The 21,350-nt window shown below is 47.4% G+C and overlaps 1 protein-coding gene across 1 annotated transcript; it reads left to right on the forward strand.

Moving 5' to 3' along the window:
* The first annotated feature begins 8,020 nt into the window (after positions 1 to 8,020).
* On the forward strand, positions 8,021 to 8,562 carry LOC122205301 (60S ribosomal protein L21-like). The gene has a single exon (XM_042913575.1). It carries the CDS (start codon positions 8,041 to 8,043, stop codon positions 8,521 to 8,523), a length of 483 nt encoding a protein of 160 aa, XP_042769509.1. The 5' UTR covers positions 8,021 to 8,040; the 3' UTR covers positions 8,524 to 8,562.
* Positions 8,563 to 21,350: the final 12,788 nt, after the last annotated feature.

Below are 21,350 nucleotides of genomic sequence, written 5' to 3' on the forward strand. Positions count from 1 at the left end.
ATGTGGTAGTCCCTAGGACAATTGAAAAAAAGGTGGAGGTTGTATTTGGGTGCAAAAGTATTCACAGCAATGCATAATTTCCCCTGTTTCAGTACAGAGTATGTAAGCAAAAAACCCATCTCCTTGGTTTCTCCCCAACAGAGGCTAGATCGTATATTCAATGTCCTGACTTTCCCATTTGCTGCTTGATGACTGGCCTTCGAGCTAGCCTAAGGGAGCTGGAAGGGGTAGGCAACTAATAGTTTATTGGGAACCTGACAGGCAAGTGGCCATTTCCCATGCCTTTGGGAAACTGATGGCTCTTGGCATACCCTCAACCACAGGGAGCCACCAAGAACAAAGACAGGAACTGGAACAATCACAAAGGTTTAAGAGACCAGAGGAGCTCAGGCCAGGATGACTGATGAGCTTCTCCTGCACAAGGCCAATCACTCAACTGTGAGACAAAACACACCGACAGTCAAGTGAAGAAATGGGAATATGTTCCAAAGGAATGAGATAAATCTCTAGAAACTGACTTAATGAAATGGGAGATAAGTGACTTACCCAACAGAGAGTTCAAGACAATGACGATAAACGGACTTCATGCTGTATTACAAAGCTGTAATCACCAAGGCAGTATGGTACTGGCACAAGAACAGACACTCAGATCAATGGAACAGAAGACAGAACCCAGAAATGGACCCACAAACATATGGCCAACCAATCTTTGACAAAGCAGAAAAGAATATCCAATGGAATAAAGACAGTCTCTTCAGCAAGTGGTGCTGAGAAAACTGGACAGTGACGTGCAGAAAAATGAACCTGGACGTCTTTCTTACACCATACACACACACAAAAAAAAACAAAATAAATGACGACCTAAAGTAAGACAGGAAGCCATCAAAACACTTGAGGAGAAAGCAGTCAAAAATCTCTTTGACCTTGGCTGCAGCAACTTCTTACTCAACACGTCTCTGGAGGCGAGGGAAACAAAAGCAAAAATGAACTACTGGGACCTCATCAAAATAAAAAGCTTCTGCAGAGCAAAGGAAACGATCAGCAAAACTAAAAGGCAACCAACAGAATGGGAGAAGATATTTGCAAACGACATATCAGATAAAGGGTTAGTATCCAAAATCCATAAAGAACTTATCAAACTCAACACCCAAAAAACAAATAATCCAGTGAAGAAATGGGCAGAAGACATGAACACACACTTCTCCAAAGAAGACATCCAGATGGCCAACCGATACATGAAAAAATGCTCAGCATCACTCATCATCAGGGAAACACAAATCAAAACCACAATGAGATACCCCCCCCCACCTGTCAGAATGGCTAACATTAACAACTCAGGCAACAACAGATGTTGGCAAGGATGCAAAGAAAGAGGATCTCTTCTGCACTGCTGGTGGGAATGCAAACTGGTGTACCCACTCTGGAAAATAGTATGGAGGTGTCTCAAAAAATTAAAAATAGAACTACCCTACGGCCCAGCAATTGCACTACTTGGTATTTATCCAACAGGTACAGGTATGCTGTTTTGAAGGGGCACCTGCACCCCCATGTTTATAGCAGCACTATCAACAAGAGCCAAAGTATGGAAAGAGCCCAATGTCCAACAATGGATGAATGGATAAAGAAGATCTGGTGTATGTATATATATATATATATATATATATATATATATATATATATATATATATAAAATGGAGTATCATTCAGCAATCAAAAAGAATGAAATCTTGCCATTCGCAACTATGTGGACAGAGCTAGACGGTATTGTGCTAAGCGAAATAACTCAGAGAAAGACAAATATCATATGACTTCACTCATATGAGGACTTTAAGATACAAAACGGATGAACATAAGGGAAGGGCAGCAAAAATAATATAAAACAGGGAGGGGGACAAAAACATAAGAGACTCTTAAATATGGAGAACAGTTACTGGAGGGGGTGTGGGAGGGGATGGGATAAATGCATTAGGGGCATTAAGGAATCTACTCCTGAAATCATTGTTGCACTATATGCTAACTGACGTGGATGTAAATTAAAAAAATAAATTTCTTCCGACCTCTTTATCGTCATCTTTTTAAAAAATTTTTATTTATTTTTATTTTTTTAATGTTTATTTATCTTAGAGAGAGAGAGAGACAGAGTGTGAGTGAGGGAGGGGTAGAGAGAGAGGGAGACACAGAATCTGAAGTAGGCTCTAAGCTCTGTGCTGTCAGCACAGAGCCCAACGCGGGGCTCGAACTCATGAACTGTGATATCATGACCTGAGCCAAAGTCAGACGCTTAACAGACTGAGCCACCCAGGCACCCCCATCATCCTTTCTTGATAAAAAGCCTCAAGAATGTAGGGATAGAAAGAACATACCTTAAGATCATAAAAGCCACATATGAAAGGCCCACAGCTAAGATCATCCTCAATGCGGAAAAACTGAGAGCCTTCCCCCTAAAATCAGGAACACAACAGGGATGGCCACTCCCACCACTGTTGTCAGTATCATACTGAAAGTCCTAGTCTCAGCAATCAAACAAAAATAAATAAAAGTCATCCAAACTGGCAAGGAGTAAGTCAAACTCTCGCTCTTCTCAGATGACGTGACACTATGGAAAACCCAAAAGATTCCACCAAAAAACTGGTAGAAATGATATGTGAATTCGGCAAAGTCACAAAATATAAAATCAACATACAGAAAGCAGTTGTATTTCTATACATCAACAATGAAGCAATAGAAAGAGAAATTGAGGAATCAATCCCATCTACAATTGCACCAAAACCCGTAAGATACCTAGGAGTAAACCTAATCAAAGAGGTAAAAGGTCTGTATACTGAAAACTATAGTAAGCTTATGAAAGAAATTGAAGACACAAATAAATGGAAAAACATTCCATACTCATGGAATGGAAGAACAAATACTGTTAAAATGTCGATACTATCCAAAGCAATCTACACATTCGGCACAACCCCTATCAAAATACCACCAGCATTCTTCACAGAGCTAGAACAGTCCTAAAACTTGTATGGAACCAGAAAAGACCCCAAATAGCCAAAGTTATGTTGAAAATGAAAACCAAAGCTGGAGGCATCACAATTCCAGACTTCTAGCTGTATTACAAATCTATAATCATCAAGACAGTATGGTATGGACACAAAAACAAACACATAGATCAATGGAACAGAACAGAAAACCCAGAAATGGACCCACAGACATATGGCCAACTAATCCTCAACAAAGCAAGAAAGAAGATCCAATGGGAAAAAGACAGTCTCTTCAACAAATGGTGCTGGGAAAACTGGACAGCAACACGCAGACAACTGAAACTGGAGCACTTTCTTACACTATACACAAAGATAAATTCAAAATGGATGAAAAACCTAAATGTGAGACCGGAAACAATCAAAATCCTATAGGAGAAAATAAACAGCATCCTCTTCGATTATGGCCGCAGGAAATTCTTACTAGACATGTCTCCAGAGGCAAGGGAAGCAAAAGCAAAAATGAACAATTGGGACCTCATCAAGATAAAAGGCACAGCAAACAATCAACAAAACTAAAAGGCAGCTATGGAATGGGAGAAGATATATGCAAATCACATCTCAGATAAAGGGTTAGTTTTCAAAATTTAGAAAGAATTTATAAAGAACTCAACACCCAAAAAACAAATAATGCAGTGAAGAAATGGGCAGGAGACACGAACACTTTTCCAAAGAAGACATCCAGATTGCTAACAGACACATGAAAACATGCTCAACATCACTCATAATTGGGGAAATACAAATCAAAACCACAATGAGATACCACCACACACCTGTCAGATGGCTAAAATGAACAACTCAGGAAACCACCGATATTGGTGAGGACACAGAAAAAGGGGAACACTATTCCCTGTTGGTAAGAATGCAAACCGGTGCAGCCACTCCGGAAAACAGTATGGAGGTTTCTCAAAAAATTAAAAATAGAACTATCCTACAATCCAGAAATTGCAGTATTAGGTATTTACCCAAAGGGTACAAAAATGCTGATTCAAAGGGGCACATGCACCCCCAATGTTTATAACAGCACTATCAACAATAGCCAAATTATGGGAAGAGCCCCAATGTCTATCAACTGATGAATGGATAAGGAAGATGTGGTGTATATGTACGTATACATACATACCTACATACATATACATACACATACATACATATATACACACAATGGAATACTACTTGGCAATCAAAGAGAATGAAGCCTTCCATTTCCAATAATGTGGATGGAACTAGAGTGTATTATGCTAAGCAAAATAAGTCAGGCAGAGAAAGACAAATATCTATGATTTCACTCCTAGGTGGACTTTGAGAAACACAACAGATGAACATAAGGGAAGGGAAGGAAAAATAAGATAAAAACGGGGCGGCGGGGGGGAGACAAACCATAAGAGACTCTAAGTACAGGGAACAGACTGAGGGTTGTTGAAGGGGAGGTGGAGGATGAGCTAAATGGGCGATGGGTATTAAGGAAGGCACTTGTTTGTGATGATCACTGGGTGTCATACCTAAGTGAGGAATCACTGGATTCTATTCCTGACACCAAGCCTACATTGTATGCCAATACTTGAATTTAAATAAATAAAAGAGAAAAAGAAAAAAAAACAGGAATCTGAAGAGTGCCTGGGGCACACAGTGGGGAGGTTATGTGCTCATTTTAGAGCACATCTCAGAGAGGCAGCATTCATGGAACATTCTGGGAACAAAGGAACTGGCCAGAGCCATTTCCCTCCTCTACCCCTTAGCAAAAGCACAGGGCAAACTGTAGGAACCAGTGCAGTATCAGCACTCACAACCTAACTTGTTTACACCAAGTCCCACCCCCACACCCTCTGATAGAACCACTCTTCCCAGTCAACAGCCTCATCCCCAGCTTGGCAGGCCCCTCCTCATGGAGACCTGCCCAAACCCCTGCTCACATGTATCTCCCAATCAGGAGGTTTGCAGAGTCTTGTTCCCATGGCAGTGGCAACAGGTCTCATTCCACAAGCAGACCAGGGAGCACCCAGTTAAAACTCGCCACATTCAAGCCAGGAACCAAACACTGCCCACAGCAGGCAAAGAGAGCTCTGCAAGTAACTGGCCCAAAGAATAAAGCAGCCCGTACTCAATAGCATAGCGCAAACAGCATACCTTAGAGCCACTCCCGGAAGCACCAGGTCCTGGGGAACAGGTGACACTATACTGCAGGGCACTACAGCACCTCTTCTTCAATAGGCCATTACCCTCAAGCACAGGAGACTCAGCTGACTTGCCTAACAAACAGAAACAGGCACAGGGACATAAGCAAAATGAGGAGACAGAGGAATTTATCCCAAATGAAGCAACAGGACAAGGCCTCAGCTGAAGACCTAAGCAACACAAATATAAGTAACATGCCTGATGGGAGTATTTAAAGCAGTGATCATAAGGATACTCACTGGGCTTGAGAAAAGAGTGGAAGACATGAGTGAGACCCTTAACACAGAGATAAGGAGTACCATAGAGATAAACTGTTCAATAAACAAATGAGAAACACACTTAATAGAATGAATGGCAGGCTGGAAGAAGCAGGGGAACATAATGACCTAGAAGACAGAGTAACAAAAAGTAATCAAACTGAACAAAAGGGAGAAAAAAAGAATTATGCAAAACAAGAAGGCACTCAGGGAACTCAGTGACTCCATCAAGCATAGTAATATTCACATCATAGGCATCCTAGAAGAAAGGAAGGGGACAGAAGATGTATTTGAAGAAATAAAGCTGGAAACTTCCCTAATCTGGGAAAGGAAACATATCCAGATGCAGGACGCACAGGGAACCCCCAACAAAATCAACAGAAGCAGATTCGCTCCAAGATAGATAATTGTCAAAATACAGTGATAAAAAGAGGTATTTTAAAAACAGCAAGACAAAAGTAGACAGTAACAAACAAGAGAACCCTCATAAGGCTATTAGGGGATTTTTCAACAGAAACTTTCCAAGCAAGAAGGGAGTCGCATGATATACTCAACGTGTGAATGGGAAAAAATTGTAGCCAAGAATACTCTATCTAGTAAGGCTATCATTCAGAACAGAAGGAAAGATAGAGTTTCCCAGCCAAACAAAAACTAAAGGAGTTCATGACCACTAAACCAGCCCTTCAAGAAATATTAAAGGGAACTCTGAGTAGAAAGCAAACAACAAAAATGACAGTATGGAGTCAGGAAAACACAGAGGAAGTAAAAATAAGTATTTCTGTAAAAAAAATTAGTCAAGACATTAAAAAAAATTTTAATGCTTATTTGTTTTTGAGAGAGAGAAAGAGAGAATGAGAGGGACAGGGGCAGAGAGAGACGGAGTCACAGAATCTGAAGGAGAGAGAGAAAGAAAGAGAGACAGAACGAGTGGGGTAGGGGCAGAGAGAGGAGTCACAGAATTCGAAGCAGGCTCCAGGCTCCAAACCGCCAGCTCAGAGCCCAATGCAGGGTTCGAACATGAGCTGCGAGATCATGACCTGAGCCGAAGTCAGATGCCCAATCGACTAAGCCACCCAAGAGTCCCTAAAAAATCAGTCAGCGCATTTTAACAATATTTTTCTTCCAATCCATGAGCACAGAATGTCTTTGCATTTTTTGTGTCATCTTCAATTTATTTCATCAGTGTTTTATAGTTTTCACAGTACAGGTGAAAGTACAGGTCTTTCACCTCTTTGGTAAGATTTACTCCTAGGTATCTCATTAGTTTGGCTACAACTGTAAATGGGACTGTTTTCTTAATTTCTCTTTCTGATGCTTCCTTGTTGGTCGTTGCAAGGAGTATGGCCGGAGTTGCAAAAGATGAGTCTGCAAACAAAGTGCAGTTAAGTGAAGGTCCTCATACTCAAGTCGGAATGAGGCCCTGACTCCACAATGAAGCTTCTTTTCATTAGGATAATCGATATAGACTATGTGCATAAAGTCAGCTAAGCAAGTGTGTTAATCAATCTAATGGTTTAGTTTTTCAAGGTTGAATTTCGAGTTAGTTGGTTTCTATAACACTAGGAAGTGTCACGTGCGAAGGAGGATCTGGCCCTGACAATGTTAATGGCTTTAGGCGTTCCTTACTAGTCGCAGCCATGGTCAGCTGTGTAAACATGTCCTAAGGCCTTGCACCTTCTCCAGCCCTTCCCTTTTGAAGTCTTTTCCTTTGATGCTTCTCTCCTGCATCTCCCACAGTTGGTGTATAGACATGCAACAGATTTTTGCACATTTATTTTGTATCCTGAAAATTCACTGAATTCATTTATCAGCTGTAGCAGTTTTTCAGTGGAGTCTTTAGGATTTTCTGTATGCAGCATCATGGCATCTGCAAATACTGTGAAAATGTCCATACTACTCAAAGCAATCTATACGTTTAATGCAGTCCCTATCAAAATACTAACAGCATTTTTTACGGGACTAGAACAAACAGTCCTAAAATTTGTATCGAACCACAAAAGACCCTGAACAGTCAAACCAATCTTGAAAAATAAAAGCAAAGCTGGAGGGCATTGCCAATCTGGACTTTAAGTTCTATCAAAAAGCTACAGTAATCAAAACAGTATGGTACTGGCATAAAAAGAGACACATAAACCCAGAAATAAACCCACAACTATACGGTCGATTAATCTTTGACAAAGCAAGAAGGAACATCCAATAGGAAAACACAGTCTCTTCAACAAACAGTGTTGGGAAAACTGCGCTCAACATGCAAAAGAACGTAACTGGACCATCTTCTTACACCATACATAAAAATGATTTCAAAATGGATTAAAGACCTAAATGTGAGACCTGAAACCTTAAAAATCCTAGAAGAGAATATAGGCAGTATTTTCTTTGACATAGGCCATAGCAGCTTCTTTCTAGATATACCTCTTGAGGAAAGGGAAATAAAAGCAAAAGTAAACTACTGGAACTATATCAAAATGAAAATCTTCAGCACAGTGAAGGAAAAAAACCAACAAAACTAAAAGACAACCTTTAGAATAGAAGATATTTGCCTTTCGGCCAGAACCGCCATCTTCCAGTAATTCGCCAAAATGACCAACACAAAGGGAAAGAGGAGAGGTACTCCATATATGTTCTCTAGGCCTTTTAGAAAACATGGAGGTGTTCCTTTGGCAACATACATGCGAATCTACAAGAAAGGTGATATTGTGGACATCAAGGGAATGGGCACTGTTCAAAAAGGAATGCCCCACAAATGTTACCATGGCAAAACTGGAAGAGTCTACAATGTTACCCAGCATGCTGTTGGCACTGTTGTAAACAAACAAGTTAAGGGCAAGACTCTTGCTAAGAGAATTAATGTACATATCGAGCACATTAAGCACTCAAAGAGCCGAGACAGCTTCCTGAAGTGTGTGAAGGAAAATGATCAGAAAAAGAAAGAAGCCCAGGAGAAAGGTACTTGGGTTCAACTGAAGCGCCAGCCTGCCCCACCCACAGAAGCACACTTTGTGAGAGCCAATGGAAAGGAGCCTGAGCTGTTGGAACCCATTCCCTATGAATTCATGGCGTGATAAATGTAAAAAAAATAAAAGACGTCAAGACTGTAAAAATGTTTCTTTTAATTGAGTAGCAGCGTGGTATTGTCTTCCCCAAAGAAGTATTTAAAGCAAACTTTATACCCGAATTCACTGGGGGATGGCTTTATTCAAATTTTGTGGGTTTTGAGGTACCTGGATGACTCAGTTAAGCATCCGACTTTGGGTCAGGTCATGATCTTGCAGTCCATGAGTTTGAGCCCCGGGTCAGGCTCTGTGCTGACAGCTCAGAGCCCGGATCCTGCTTTGGATTCTGTGTCTCCCTCTCTCTCTGCCCTCCCCTGCTTGTGCTGTCTCAAAAATAAACGTTAAAATATGAAAAAAAAAAAAAAAGATATTTGCAAATGACATATCCAATACAGGATTAGCATACAACACCTATAAAGAATTTATAAAACTCAACACCCAAAAAGCAAATAACCCAAGATACCACCTCACACCTGTCAGAACGGCTAAAATTAACTCAGGAAACAACAGATGTTGGTGAGGATGCAGAAAGAGGAGAACACTTTTGCACTGTTGATGGGAAAGCAAACTGCAAAACAGTATGGAGGCTCCTCAAAAAATTAAAAACAGAACTACCCTACAACCCAGCAATTGCACTGCTAAGTATTTATCCAAAGGATACAAAAATGCTGATTCAAAGGGGCACACGCACCCCAATGTTTATAGCTGCATTATCAACAACAGCCAAATTATGGAAAGAGCCCAAATGCCCACTGACTGCTGGATATGGAAGATGCGCATATACACGTACACACGATGGAGTATTACTCAACGATGAAAAAGAATGAAATCTTGACACCTGCAACAACGCTGATGGAACTAGAGTGTATTTGGTAAGTAAATGTCAGGCAGAGAAAGACAATTATCATATGATTTCACTCCTATGTGGAATTTCAGAAACATAACAGATCAACATAGGGGAAGGGAAGGAACAACAGAGGGAGGCAAACCATAGCAGAGAACTGGGGGTTAACAGAGGGGAGCTGGGGGGCAATGGACTAAATGGGTGATGGGCATTAAGAAGGGTACTTGTTGGGATGAGCACTGGGTGTCATATGTAAGTGATAAATCATACTGGGTTCTACTCCTGAAACCAATACTTCACGGTATGTTAACTAACTTGAATTTAAATAAGTTTAATATTTAAAAAATGGGCCCAAAACATGAACAGACATTTCTCCAAAGAAATCCAAATAGCCAACATGAAAAGATGCTCATCATCACTCATCATCAAGGAAATGAAAATGAAAATTACAATATCACCTCACACCTGTCAGAATGGCTAAAATCAACAACACAAGAAACAGGTGTTGGCAAGAATGTGGAGAAAAAATGGACCCATGTAGTTCAAATTCGTGCAGTTCAAGGATGACATGTATACACTACTTACAAGATATTCATTTATATTCAAACCTATATAGACTCAGAGTTAAGGGATGGAAAAGGATACAATACCCCACTCAAATAGTAACCAAAACAAACTAGGAGTTTTTATACAAAAAAAAAAAACCCAACCAGGAGTTTTATACAAAATAGGTTTTAAGTCAAAAACTTTCTGTAGACCATAAAAGGTCTGTATATGACGATTAAAGAGTCCATTTAACAGGAAGATATAACAACCATATGTACACCCAATATCCAAGCACCTAAACATATAAAGTAAATGCTGACGTATTATATTGCACTATAATGATGTTAGGGGACTTCAAAAACTCACTTATAATAACACAGAATATCCAGACAGAAAATCAGTAAAGAAACAGTTGACTTGAACAATATTATAGATCAAATGGACCTTATAGACATACACAGAACTCATATTCCATCCAACAGCAGCAAAGATTCATTTCTAGTACACAAGCAACGCTTTCCAGGATAAATAATACGTTAAGCCACAAACAGATCTTAAATTAAGAAGATCAAAATTATTCAAAGGATCTTTTCTGACCACAAGGGAATGAAACTAGAAATCACTAGCAGCAAAAACAAACAAACGAACAAAACAAATTCACTAATGTAGAAACTAAACAGCCCACTCTTGAACAACCATTTGCTCAAAGAGGAAATCAGAAGGGAATTGAAAAAGTGTATCAAGACAAACTCAAAGAAACACAGCACACCCAAACTCACAGGATGCAGCAAAGGCAGTAAGTACTAAGATGGAAGTTTATAGTCAGAAATACCTCTATCAAAAAAATAAAATAAAAAGGACCTCAAATAAACAGCCTACCTTTACACCTCAAGGACCTAAGGAAAAAAAGAAAAACATAATCCTCAAGTTGGCAGAAGGAAGGAAATAATACAGATTAAAACAGAACTATATCAAGTAAAGAACAGAAAAAACAGCAGAAAAAGTTTTAAAAACTAAGTGGTGATTCTTGAAAAGATAAATTCAACACACCCTTAACTACATTAATTAAGTAAAGAGGACTTGAATCAAGAAAATCAGAAGGGAAAGAGGATGCAATAAAAAGTGATGCCTCAAGTCCTAAGAGGAAAATACACTACAATTCAGGCCTATCTCAAGAAACAAGAAAAATCCCAAATACAGTATCTAACAGCACACCTAAACAAACTAGAAGCAGAACAACAAAGAAACCCCAAGGCCAGCAGAATAAGAGAAAAAATAAAGATCAGAGCAGAAATAAAAAATATAGAATCCAAAAAAATATTGTTTCAATGCCCATACGGCCTAAAGTGCCCTATCGATTTCACGCAATCCGTATTAAAATTCCAATGGAATCTTTACAGAAATAGAAAAACAATCCAAAAATTTATAGGGAACCACAGATCCTGAAGAGCCAAAACAACTTTGAACAAGAGCAAAGCCTGAGGCATCACATTTCCTGATTTCAAAATATATTACAAAGCTACAATAATCAAAATAATACAGTACTGCCATATAGACCTGCAGGTAAATGGACCCAAGAGCCCAGAAATAAATCCATCTATAGTGTGATCTTCAAGAAGGATTCCAAGAACTCACAAAGTGGGGAAAGGGTAGTCTCTAATAAATGGTGATGGGAAAACATGCTTAAGAGTGAAACTGGTCCCTTATTCAACTTCCATCACAAAAATCAACTCTAAATGGATAAAAAAGACTTAAGACCTGAAACTACTAGATAAAAACAGAGATTCCGCTGCTGGGATCTACTTTGTGTCTTCAAAGCCTGGCATCCGGATGCATTGATCAGGGTTATGTTTAGTTTGCTGGGAGGGGTTAACAAGTATGACCGATACTCTGGCACATACAAGGTGCTTCATCATGATTGCCCACCTCTGAACATCAACTTCATCACCTGCAAAAGTGAAACAATTAATGTTTCCACCTAGTGGGGTTTTTATGGATTTGGAATACATGCATGTGAAAGTACTCCACACAGTGCCCTGCACACACTAGAAACTCAAGTGATGCAGTGATGATGCAAATTTGCATTTTCAATGGAGCCTGATAAACACAGCTGGGCACTCAGTTTGGCTCTGCTCTTTCTTCAACAGTTTAGGACACCAAGAGTTTTGGCTGTCAATATTTGGATAACGGGAAACATGTTGCATTCTAAAAAGGTCACCGTTTATAATTTTACAGCCAGTCTATTGAAGTTCTATGCCATGCCTGCTCCAGTGGGAGCCACCCAAGGGAGGAAACAGGTTTCTCTCTCAGGAACGGTCTGGGTCTACTTTTCTCCTAGCAGAGTCCATCCAATAGGTCAGTCCTGCCAGCACATTCTGGAGAGGGCTGGTCATGTCTGACTTCCTGGAGGGCAAGTCCTGACCTACCAGCCACCCCACTGAGGACAGGACTCCTGGGGGACTCAGCCCCATTCTGCATCCAGCCACCAGCAGAAGTGATATTTCCAGTCCAATCCAGGTGAAAATGAGAAGACTGCTGACAATTCCAGGGGAATGGCTGCCCTAGAGAAGAGACAGGATGACGGCAAGTCACAGAAGGTCAGAACAAACAAGGGTCAGTACACATGGGGGAGACTTACAGCCACCAACACAGCCCCATATCCCAGTCACAGTCATCTGTGCCACCATCAAACAGGCCCACAGAGCTCCACACATCCTCAAACACACAAACCCTCTACCTATCAGATGCCTGGTTGTGTACCCAGAACCCTCATGCCCCAAATATACATAAACCCTCAGCCCCAATAAAGTTACGGCTATGGCCTTCAATAAAATAATGCACTCCCAGGGAACCTGGGTGGCTCAGTCAGTTAAGCCTCCGACTTCGGCTCAGGTCATGATCCTGCAGTCCATGGGATCAAGCCCTGCGTCGGACTCTTTGCTGGCAACTCAGAGCCTGGAGGCTGCTCAGATTCTGTGTCTCCCTCTCTGTCTGTCCCTCTCCCGCTCACACTCTGCCTCTGTCTCTCTCAAAACAAACATACATTTAAAAATTTTTAACTAAAAAAATGCACTTCCAACCATCCCCGTATCCCCAAAAAATCCACTCAACCTCATAAAACCCCCAATGCAATGCACACAAACCCTCCAACAATAACTGAATACATTAAAACCAAACTCACATACTCCTTAATGTTAGACACAATCCTCTAATCCCACATATACCACACACAGTCCCCTAGAGCTGTGAACATCCACATAGGCATGCCTTCAAAGCTCAAACACATAAATACCCTCAGACAGACACAGACAGGGTTTCCTACCTTCTCCTAAATGGTCACTCCCCCCCAAAAACAATGACCTTACCACGCTGATACAAACGTACACCCATCTCCCTCTTGAGAACCTATAAATACCATGTCTACACCCCTCAATTCTGCACACACCACTCAAAACACCCCAATACACTAACAACCCCAATCTCCCAAATCCCTCCACTCCCTAAATTCTTACCCTGACAGGATGCATGAATACAGGTATAACACTGATATTGCAAACACACACAAAACCAACACATGAAGCATTAAAATGCATAACTCTACCTCTTCTGAAACGCACATACACATATTCACCATAGTCTCAAAATGCACACAACCAGCCACACCATCCAGCCAAACCACACGCACCCACACCCACCCTCACACCATTCCACACCACCTGTATACACACAGCTCTCCTTGCCCCCCCAAATCACACATATACAATCCCTACACATCCTTAAAATTACCCCAAACTATCTCATACCCCCATATACCCACAAGTTATTCTACAACCTTCTTTGTCCTGGTTCACATTGCTTCTCCCCAGCCTCCTTCCAAACACAAAACACACACACATACAACAGTCCCCCCAACCGCTGTCCCAACCCGAGGCCTCCAGAAAAAAAAAAGTACTGAATATATAGAACCAACCCCTTAAACCTCTCAAAATACACAGGAACCCTTCAAAATTCCTCAAACACACTATGGACCCCTTACAAATAGAAACATACACATACGCGACCTTTCGTGTCCCAAGTGCACATGCACCCAGACACATACATAAGCAACCCCCAATCCTCAAATGTATATATTAGATTAGTATGATTTCACCCATATGTGGTTTTAAGATGCAAAACAGATGAACATATGGGAGGGGGGGAAATACACAGGGAGGCAAACCATAAGAGACTCTTAAAGACAGAGAACCAAACTGAGGGTTGACGGGGGTGGGGTAAATGGGCGGTGAGTATTAAGGAGGGCACTTTGGATGAGCCCTGGGTGTTAGACATAAGGGATGAATCACTGAATTCTACTCCTGAAACCAAGATTGCACTGCATGTTAACTAGCCAGAATTTAAGTAAGTTTTTAAAGAAAAAGATGACTCACTAAACACTGAATTCACACACACAACTCAGCCTGTACTATACACACTCAACACACCACACAAACTTCCTGCAAGCACCCTGAATATTCACAGGAATTCACACAACCCCAGCGCACACACACCCTCACGTCACTGGCACACACGCGTACAGAGCTCCAGTCTCACAATGAGAAAACCGCCCTCGTGAGGTGCTGCCCGCGTGACTACAGCAGGACAGCCTGCTCACACCCAGTCTGGACATTTCGATTAGGGCCTGAGCTTAGAATTCCCACCCCAAGCTCCCACTCTGCTTTTCCTAGGGCACCTTGGAAAGTAACCCTCCAGAGCTGAGCCCGTGAAAAGCGAGCAACCTCCACCCCAACCACCTGGCAGTACTAGGTGCTTGCTACCCTGCACTCTACGTCTGCTGGCTGTGGCCCAAGATGGACAACTGCCCTTCCCCTGGCTCACTGCACGCCCGTTACAGGGACCTGGAAGTAAATCTTGTGACTCTCCTTCCTTTGAGGGAGGCGGGTGTGCTGAAACTGTGCGTTCGATCAAACCACCCTGTGCTTTTCACTTCCCCACGGTGTTGCTCAGGTGCCGAGGGAGCTCCCTGCTGAGGCTGCGTGGGTATGACCGGCTGAAGGAGGTCTTAATCCAAGACTGGTTCTTAATACGATCTACCAGCTCGGGACCCCCAACAATGCTCAGCACAACATACAAGGGCCATCCAACGCCCCCCCCCCCCTGCCCAGACACAAGCGCAAACCTACACACTCCCCAACTTCACACACAAAAACTCCATGCTCGTACAAACATTCACAATATTCACAACACCGATGCGCACTTACACAGTTTCCACCACCTGAAGACACCCACACGCTCAGAATCTATATACAGAAACTGCGATGGGGATGAGTTGGTGACAACGGCAAGTATCACCTGCCCCTCTTTCCAGGGAAGGCCCGGTGTCCCCCGCTGGCAAGGGTGCCTTCGGGAGGCAGTGTCGACTCCCGGCTCCTTCAGGGACTGCCGAGCTACACACAGTGGCCTCACCACGGGGCATCCCCTTTCCAGGAAGGCATATGTCCCACGGGTTGATGGCGGCCTGGCCGGTTTCCTCCAACTGAGGACAGACAGCTCTGAAAGAGAGTTCAGTGGGGGAAGCACAGGCTGTGCTGGAGTCTGGGGGAGAGATCGATGGGTCCAATCCTGCTTTCTGCTTCTTCCCTCACAGGTGCTGTTTAGTAAACATCCTGTTCCCTAAACTCTGTGTTCAGGTCTGTTTTCCGAAGAATCCAAGCTACAACAAGTATTTACCAAGCACGGTAAAGACTCCTCTTCTGGCTCTTACTTTCCAGTGGAGAAAACAGATACTAAACACAGAGCTGCATCACGGACGGACGGACACACACACACACACACACACACACACACGCACAGCATCAGCCAATGTCCAGTCAGCACTTTGACCAAAAACTCTGATCTCTGCACATGGAAGGAGGAGAGGCTACAAGCACGGATATACAACTTATTAAAAACCGGTTACTGTTTCTAATTTTGTTTCTGGGGCGCTCCCAAGGAAGAGGCCTTGAGCTTCCTTAAACGCTGCATTTCTAACCAGGGTGCACCATGGACACGTTTGTTGTTTAAAGCGTGAGTGAGCCTCGGGAAGGAGCTGGACCGCTGACCTCCAAGCTAACATTCTCTCAGGGTCCCTAACCAGGAGCAGCCACAGGAGCAGGGTCTGGCGGAGGGATGAGGGTGGCGGACTTCATCCCCTGACTTGCTCCCTCCTCCTCTCCCGGCGGAGTCAAAAGCCTGCCTCCAGCCCCGTCCTGATTCCCATCCTCTCCCTGCTCTGTTCCTAGTCCCACTGACCCCGTTCTGCTTTTCCCAGTCTCTGCAGGCTGTAAGCCCTTGGACGCGCAGCTCCTACAGCAGACATCAGAGCAGCCTCCTTTCTGCAGCCACCTTTTGGGTGTCCTCAGACCCACTCCCGTGTTGCTGCAGGGCTCCTGAGCCCCCAAAGCCCAGTGTGGGTGAGAGCGTTCAGCTCCTTTATCCCCACCAACTGCTGCGAAGTGCAAGGGGTGGGAGCTCCTAATGGCCTGGCCAAAGGGGCCGCTCCGTGCGGAACAGAGGATCCCTTCTGCCTAGGGAGAGATGGGGGAACGCAGGGTACGTGCCGTAACGTACACTCCAAAACACCAGTGGCCCCAGAACAACCAGCTGTGATCGGCCTCAGCCATTCCAGACGTTTCCATCCATTCCACGTGAGTGGGGCGTTTTCAGTGCTGGTTTGGGATATCGAGACACTCCTGTTCTTCTCCCCTAAAGCTCAGGGTCTACATCTTCCCATATCAAAAACAAAACAAATTAAAGGAACCCAAGAACGTCTACCTTGCATGTGTTACATCATGTTCTTTTTAGAACATAAACTGTTTTAAAACACAAAAAACTGGCAAAGGTCCATTTTGCCGACAAAACACATTGCAATTAACATACCGTACTGTCCCTTTATTGGGGATAGGTTACAAAGGAGGCAGTGAGAGCCCTAGGAATCCGCTAGTGCTAAGAGAGGTGGTATTGGGGCATTCAAGAAGGTGACGTCGGCACCTTTTGCTGGAGGGAGATCCACCATGAGGGAGAAGAGGCCAGTGGGAGACTCCCCATAAGGAAGGCCCAGAAAGGCTTGGGTGGGTCCCAGGGAGGGGGAGGCAGGAGGCAGCTGTGTATGTGGTCAGCTGGTGGCCATATTGACTGAACCCTCTGGTGGGTCTGCAGGTCCATGTGGACGGAGAGAAAGAGCATCAGGTCATCCCATCAGAGAAACATGAAGCTGAGATAAGCTTCCCAGGACTAGGAGCACCCTGAACCTTCGAAAAGAAAAGAGAGCATACCCTACAGGGTTCTGGAACATCACAGCCATACCTACCCAGAGCAGAACATCCCAGTCTCCCCGGGTCTCAGCCCCCAGCCCTTCTGCAGGGACAAAGCCTCCCAACTCCAGGCTTGTCAGTTCACTGACCCCCCCCACCCCGCCCCCAGAGGTCCTGCCGAGCACCGAGGACTCAGGCTTCCACTGAGATGAGCTGGTTGAGAACTAGTGACATGGCTGACCAGCATGATCGCCCAAATCCCCCACCACCTGGGGCAGCTGCTCTCGCAGACACATGTTTCTACAGACCGTCACCACCTGCAACCCACGTGGAGGGTGTCCTTGCCTAGCAGCCATGCCCCAGAGGAGACAGCAGTGCCCGTAGCTGCCCGGCTGACCTGCGGGGGTTGCCCGCGAGAGCAGACCTTCCGACCTTCCGCCCTCCCGTCCAGGAATCCCCATCACACCGACAACACACTGGTGAAGGTTCTGCACGACAGCCATCGATGCCCACCAGGCCATCCCACTTGGGACCCAGATGCCAGGACCGCAGGTGCTGAAGGAGTCTCCACCCACCTAACAGACACCCCCAACCTATCTGCACATCACCAATGTTTACAGGGATGCTTTGGCCCTAACCAGTGGGCCAACCTCATTAGGAGTGACGCAACGGTTCAGAATGACCAGGCTCGGTGCACACATACAAGGGCCCACAGCTCCGGAAGCGACACTCACAATTCACAGAGTCACCCCCCCCCCCCCAACACCCAACGATGCCTGAATATGCTTGCTTCGCTCATCCATCCAGCCATCCATCCACCCACACAGACCGGTGGTGTGCTCGTAAATGCTCAGGAAAATGCTCCCGCAGAAAGGAGGGACAGGCTTCATTTGTGGCTTTTACGTAGCATTCGCAGCTTGACTGCTTCAAGCGACCCGCCTGCTGACACTCAACACGGAACTAGGAACAGATGCGCACCACTCACCATCCCGAGTCGGCACAGGTCACTTCCAGCACACCCCAACGCTTCGCACAAGCCCACATCACGAGGGCACGTCAACCCCCGCCCCCACCCCCGACGCCATGAAAGAGTCACGGACTTGCCCTCTACACACCAACACACACACACAGCTCCACTACCCAAAGAAATACCCTTGGAATGCTCCTGAAACCTTCACACCTTGCGAACAACTTGGATAATTCCTGCAGCTGGTGACGGATAGATACACAGCTGCCGACAATCAGGAAAAGAACCTGAACCCTAAACCACGTGGTCCTGCGACACTGGCCGAGTAACACGCAGCACGCCACACACCGAAGCTCACACGCGCAGGCGCCGTCCACACCCTGCCCCTACGCACGCGCGCCTAATCCTTCCAAATCCGCCGCGACTCGCACCGGACCCCGAGTCAGAGGGGGAAACAGTCGCACGTTCCCCACGGTACCCACAGCTAACCGCCAACTCCCCGAGGAGCTGGGCACTCAGCGTCCACACACGACTCTCCGCCCACGCTCACACTCGGCCTCGGCCCCTCCCTCACAAACGCCCTACCGCAGGGCGGTAGAGACCGCACTACCCCACACGTGCGAACACACGTGCCACACTCCCGGCGGACAAGCTCCCGCGGCCCCACCTGTGCTCCGCTCGCCTGGCGGCCCGGCGGCCCCGCGCCCTCGGAGGGGAACCCCGACGGCCCCTCGCCACCCGCCCACCGCACCCTCCAGGCCCCCGAAGCCCGACCGCCGGGACGCACATCCAGACGCGCGGCCGCCCGGGGCCCCGCTGCCGACGCCGACACGCCCGAGAACCCGCCTCAGAACCACTGGGTCGAGACGCCGGGGCGCAGACCCCAGACCCGCCGCCCGGGATCAATTTGCCGAGGCCGACACGCCCAAGAACCCGCCTCAGAACCGTCGGGTCGAGACGCCGGGGCGCAGACCCCAGACCCGCCGCTGCTGCTCGGGACCAAGTTGCCGAGGCCGACACGCCCGAGAACCCGCCTCAGAACCACTGGGTCGAGACGCCGGGGCGCAGACCCCAGACCCGCCGCCCGGGATCAATTTGCCGAGGCCGACACGCCCAAGAACCCGCCTCAGAACCGTCGGGTCGAGACGCCGGGGCGCAGACCCCAGACCCGCCGCTGCTGCTCGGGACCAATTTGCCGAGGCCGACACGCCCAAGAACCCGCCTCAGAACCACTGGGTCAAGACGCCGGGGCGCAGAACCCAGACCCACCGGCCGCCCGGGAACCCGCTGCCGACGCCGACACGCCCAAGAACCCGCCTCAGAACCGCCGGGTCGAGACGCCGGGGCGCAGAACCCAGACCCGCTGCTGCTGCTCGGGACCCCGCTGCCGACGCCGACACGCCCAAGAACCCGCCTCAGAACCGCCGGGTCGAGGGGTGGGGCGAGAACCCAGACCCGCCGCCCGGGACCAATCTGCCGAGGCCGACACGCCCAAGAACCCGCTTCAGAACCACTGGGTCAAGACGCCGGGGCGCAGAACCCAGACCCGCCGCCGCCCGGGGCCCCGGTGCCGACGCCGACACGCCCAAGAACCCGCCTCAGAACCGCCGGGTCGAGGGGTGGGGCGAGAACCCAGACCCGCCGCCCGGGACCAATCTGCCGAGGCCGACACGCCCAAGAACCCGCTTCAGAACCACTGGGTCAAGACGCCGGGGCGCAGAACCCAGACCCGCCGCCGCCCGGGGCCCCGGTGCCGACGCCGACACGCCCAAGAACCCGCCTCAGAACCGCCGGGTCGAGATGCCAGGGGAAGACCCCAGACGTACAGCCGCCCGGGACCACACTGCCGACGCCGACTCCCAAGAACCCGGCGCAGAACCACTGGGTCGAGACGCCGAGGCGAAGACCCCAGACCCGCCGCCGCCGCCCGGGACCCCGCTGCCGACGCCGACTCCCAAGAACGGGTCTCAGCCCCGCACGGTCCACACCCGCACACCGCCCGAAACACTCGCGCGCCAGCTCACCGTCGCGGCGGCGGTCGCCGAGCGTCCACGCGGCCGGTTGCTACGTGACACGCGCGCACAGAAGCTAAGGCCTTAACACGGCGACCGCAGCTACGCCTGAGCGACTAACAGCGCGCGACCCTGGCCTCGACTTGACGTCACGGTGGCACGAGGCCGCCAGGCAGGGCACCGCCTCCAGCCGGCAGGGCCGTTGAGCCCCGCCCCCACGTACGCGCGCGCGCTCCCCGGCACGCCCCCTCAACGGACGCGGCGGGCACCGGGGGGCGGGTCCAGAGCGCTGCAGCCCCGCCCCCCTGGGCGTGCGCGGGCGGGCAAAGGACACGCAGGGACGCGCCTGGAGGTCCCTGCGGGGTAGGACAGCAGGGGACCCTCTCGCGCTGGGAAGCCACTCGGGCGGCTCGAGCTCAGACGGGACGGACTCTTTATGGCCGTCCAGCCGTGGAGCCGGCGCCTGTGAAGCCAGCACTGGCGATTGTAACACCGCACACGTGCGCTCCGCGCCCTCTGACGCGGCCTTCCCACCGAGTCAGGGACCAGGTGCACCTGCAGCCCCACGGCCTCCGGTGGGGCCACGGCCGCCCTCGGCCCGGACCGCCCGTCCCTCTTCTCGTCCCCGCCTTTCCACAAGTGCTGTGCCCCTTGGACGCCCGAGCCCGAAGGTTCCATGAAGGAACAGATCAGGCGGAGAATGCAGACCTGGGGAACACTCCAAGGGCCCCCTCCCTCCCCGCCTCCTTTCCCAGAGTTTCCCGAACGCACTGCCTGTGCCGGGTTAGGTTCCTTAGTGTAGCTGCTGATACACGGGCTGCTCAGTACGTGGGATGCACGGACGTCTCCTTAGAGGCTTGTGCTCTGCCTTTGATCCTGCTGGACAGATGCAGTCACACAGCTGGGCTGGGAACGATTTGCCCTCCCCTCCCTCCTTTTCAAAACAGCGAAGAATTTCAACTGATTTTTTGAAAAAGACTCAACTTCTTGACCAGATTTTGTAGTATTCTTGGGAGAAGCTGCAACCTCCACAACCTCTTCGTGGCCAGTTGCCACCTTCGTGCTATTTCTCAGCCACAGCAGAACGATGAAACCTCGCACGGCACACCCCCAAGTGCACGGGCTGCAGACTCCAAGAGACACAAGCATGATATCCCCCACTCTGCTAACGTCCTTGC

The sequence above is a fragment of the Panthera leo genome, chromosome D4, assembly GCF_018350215.1.
Source record: "Panthera leo isolate Ple1 chromosome D4, P.leo_Ple1_pat1.1, whole genome shotgun sequence".
NCBI lineage: Eukaryota > Metazoa > Chordata > Mammalia > Carnivora > Felidae > Panthera > Panthera leo.

What these genes read in the sequence shown, in the direction of transcription:
- LOC122205301 (XM_042913575.1), top strand. Translation starts at nt 8,041, where the DNA reads ATGACCAACACAAAGGGAAAGAGGAGAGGTACTCCATATATGTTCTCT.